Here is a 2,674-nt window from a genome sequence, read left to right on the forward strand (position 1 = left end):
CTTTTCATCTTGCTCATGCATCCCGTGAGCCTCATTTTTTCAGCTTTGAGCTGACTTGATCGTTAAAGGAGTGACGCGGGTCACGCATCAAGACTCATCTCCGAGGAGAAGGAGAAGAGAGGTCCGAGCACACAGAAGGAATGCCATAAGATATTTAGACTCAGATATTTAGACTCTTTTAGCGAAGATTTGAATTAGAAATTTATTTATTTATTTATGACATATGATGTGCCATTTAAAATGCCCAACTCGTAATCAGTAAATTTACATATTTAAGTTTTGCTTTTGGATGCACACTAATAAGAACGTTTAATATTTGCGTGTGTTCGATTTATCATGTTAAAATGTAATTTATTCTTATTTCATCTTTTAGTTAGTTATGTTTCTTTTGATCTAATTAAATTATGTTTATGCTTTTCTCTTCTTTAATAACATATTATATGCAAATTGATCTTAATTTATCGACATATAATCAACTTGTTCTTCCGAGTTTTTTTATTGTCCCTATATTTTCTTTCCCTCCTATTCAAAGGGACGAATAAAAGGAGAACGGGAGGTCGGAATTGTGACATTAGTTCTTAGTGTCCCCTTCTCTGTTTTCTCCTAGTGCCCTATCGCCTTGGTTTTGTTTCTAAGAATCCATTAACATGGTGAGATTTAGCAATGTCCTTGTCGCGATCGTAAACTTGATTGCTCTTATTATCTCCTTTCCGATCATCGGCATAGCGCTATGGTTTCGACTACAACCCTTGTCCGAGTGTGAGCGTTTCCTCCAATTTCCCCTCTTCGCGTTGGGTGCCTTCCTCTTCCTCGTCTCCGTCTTAGGCTTCATTGGCTCATGCTTTCGCATTTCCATTTTCTTGTGGGTTTATCTTTTCCTTATCTTCTTATTGATTCTTGCCACCATCATCTTCTCTGTATTCGCTGTTGTCATCACGAACAAAGGTGTCGGTGAAGTGGTATCGGGGAGGGGGTACGAGGAATATCGGCTCGGGGACTACTCGAATTGGCTACAAAAGAATGTGGGAGACGAAAAGACTTGGAAGGTGATCGAAGGGTGCGTCAAAGATGCCAAGGTTTGCGGTAAGTTTGACAGAGAAGTTGGCAAGAAGGCCACTGAATTCTACAACATGAATCTATCACCAATGCAGGTAGTTAATATATATGTTTCTTCCCAAATTGTTTAGCACGAGATATTATTTGTGTTCTTTTTGTTCGATGTAGTTGGGGTGTTGTAAGCCTCCTTCCTTTTGTGGATTCACTTATGTGAATTCTACCAATTGGGCAGTTCCTAAGAGTGGCTTTGCATCATCGGATATCGATTGCAAGTCATGGAGCAATGAACAAGAACGACTTTGCTACAAATGCAGCTCATGCAAGGCGGGGTTCATTGCCACTCTCAAGGAAGGATGGAAGAAGATCGCCATCTTCAACATTATACTTATTGTTTTCCTTATCCTAATGTATTCACTCGGTTGTTGTGCTTTTAGGAATAATAAATCTCATCGTCCTCCGAAACATTACTATCGAGGGGCATACCCCTAATTGTAATTACAAAGAAATCAATGATTTTAAAGTGATTCCATAGTTCTATCTTGATATTTTTTTAAGGCATTCTTTAGTTATTTTCTATATAGAAAATTGAAAAAAATCAAAAGGGCCTCTTAAATTATGTAAATCATAAAACAAGATATCTTTTTTAAAAAAAAAATTAAAAGAATGTCCGTAAGAAAATTTATTCTCATAATACCCCTTATTTAATAGTGTTATAATAACTACCGATAATTGTTACAATATGTAAAAGTTATTAAGTAGCTGCTATAATTATTTTCAAGTGACTTTAGGATTTATAATTTATGATTTAAATACAATTATTTAAAAATAATTTTTAATTATTTTAAAGTTTTTTTATGAAATTTAAATAATTTTGACTAAGTAAATAAAATATAATAGTGATTTGTGTGCAGTAATTTTGATTAAAGTGAATAGTTGATTTTTTTTATATTGTACCAACTACCGAGTAACTTTTATATGTTATAAAGCAACTAGTTGTCTACATTATTGTAGCTAAACTATAAACTTTAAAATATTAATCCTTAAATTCTAAATTGTTATATCAAAATACGTTTTATCTGTTGATCAAAATGCATAAAATATATAGAAATATTTATAAAACTCACAGTGATCTCCAGTAGTAGATCTTGATCTTCGCTTATTATCAGAAGAACAATCACGAATTAATCGGAAAGCTTTTCAAGATTCCATGAGCTAAATCCCTCTCTATTGGATATTCTCTTTGCCGATTACTTACCACTTTATTGTCTTTCGATTCCTTGGACGCCTCATATATAAAGACGAGGAAGATGAAGGATCACTCATAAAGGAGGAAGGTGAAGGGGAAGAGACACCCTTTCATCTTCGTAACTCCTATATCTCCTACTCGTCTAAGACAATCCATAAAGGTCATCTAGTCACAAAGACCATGTAAGTCACATAGTATATTATAATCAACTAACAAAAACTAGAGTAAAGTACTAATTAGTCACGGAGACTAAATAAGAACATCCAATCCATACTTTAAGGAAAATAATTTATGCGATAGTAAGCACACTGAGCAGTTATTACTAAGAAGATTGTTACACTTTACATAACTGCTTTATAGAACGAATTAGAG

At 34.1% G+C, this 2,674-nt stretch overlaps 1 protein-coding gene across 1 annotated transcript; it reads left to right on the forward strand.

The window, feature by feature from the left end:
* Window positions 1-647: 647 nt before the first annotated feature.
* LOC122022993 (tetraspanin-8-like) lies at window positions 648-1,545 on the forward strand. The gene is made up of 2 exons (XM_042581098.1): window positions 648-1,151; window positions 1,225-1,545. Exons 1-2 carry the CDS (start codon window positions 648-650, stop codon window positions 1,543-1,545), a joined length of 825 nt encoding a protein of 274 aa, XP_042437032.1.
* The last annotated feature ends 1,129 nt before the right edge of the window (window positions 1,546-2,674 follow it).

This window comes from Zingiber officinale, chromosome 9B, assembly GCF_018446385.1.
Source record: "Zingiber officinale cultivar Zhangliang chromosome 9B, Zo_v1.1, whole genome shotgun sequence".
NCBI classification, from domain to species: Eukaryota; Viridiplantae; Streptophyta; class Magnoliopsida; order Zingiberales; family Zingiberaceae; genus Zingiber; species Zingiber officinale.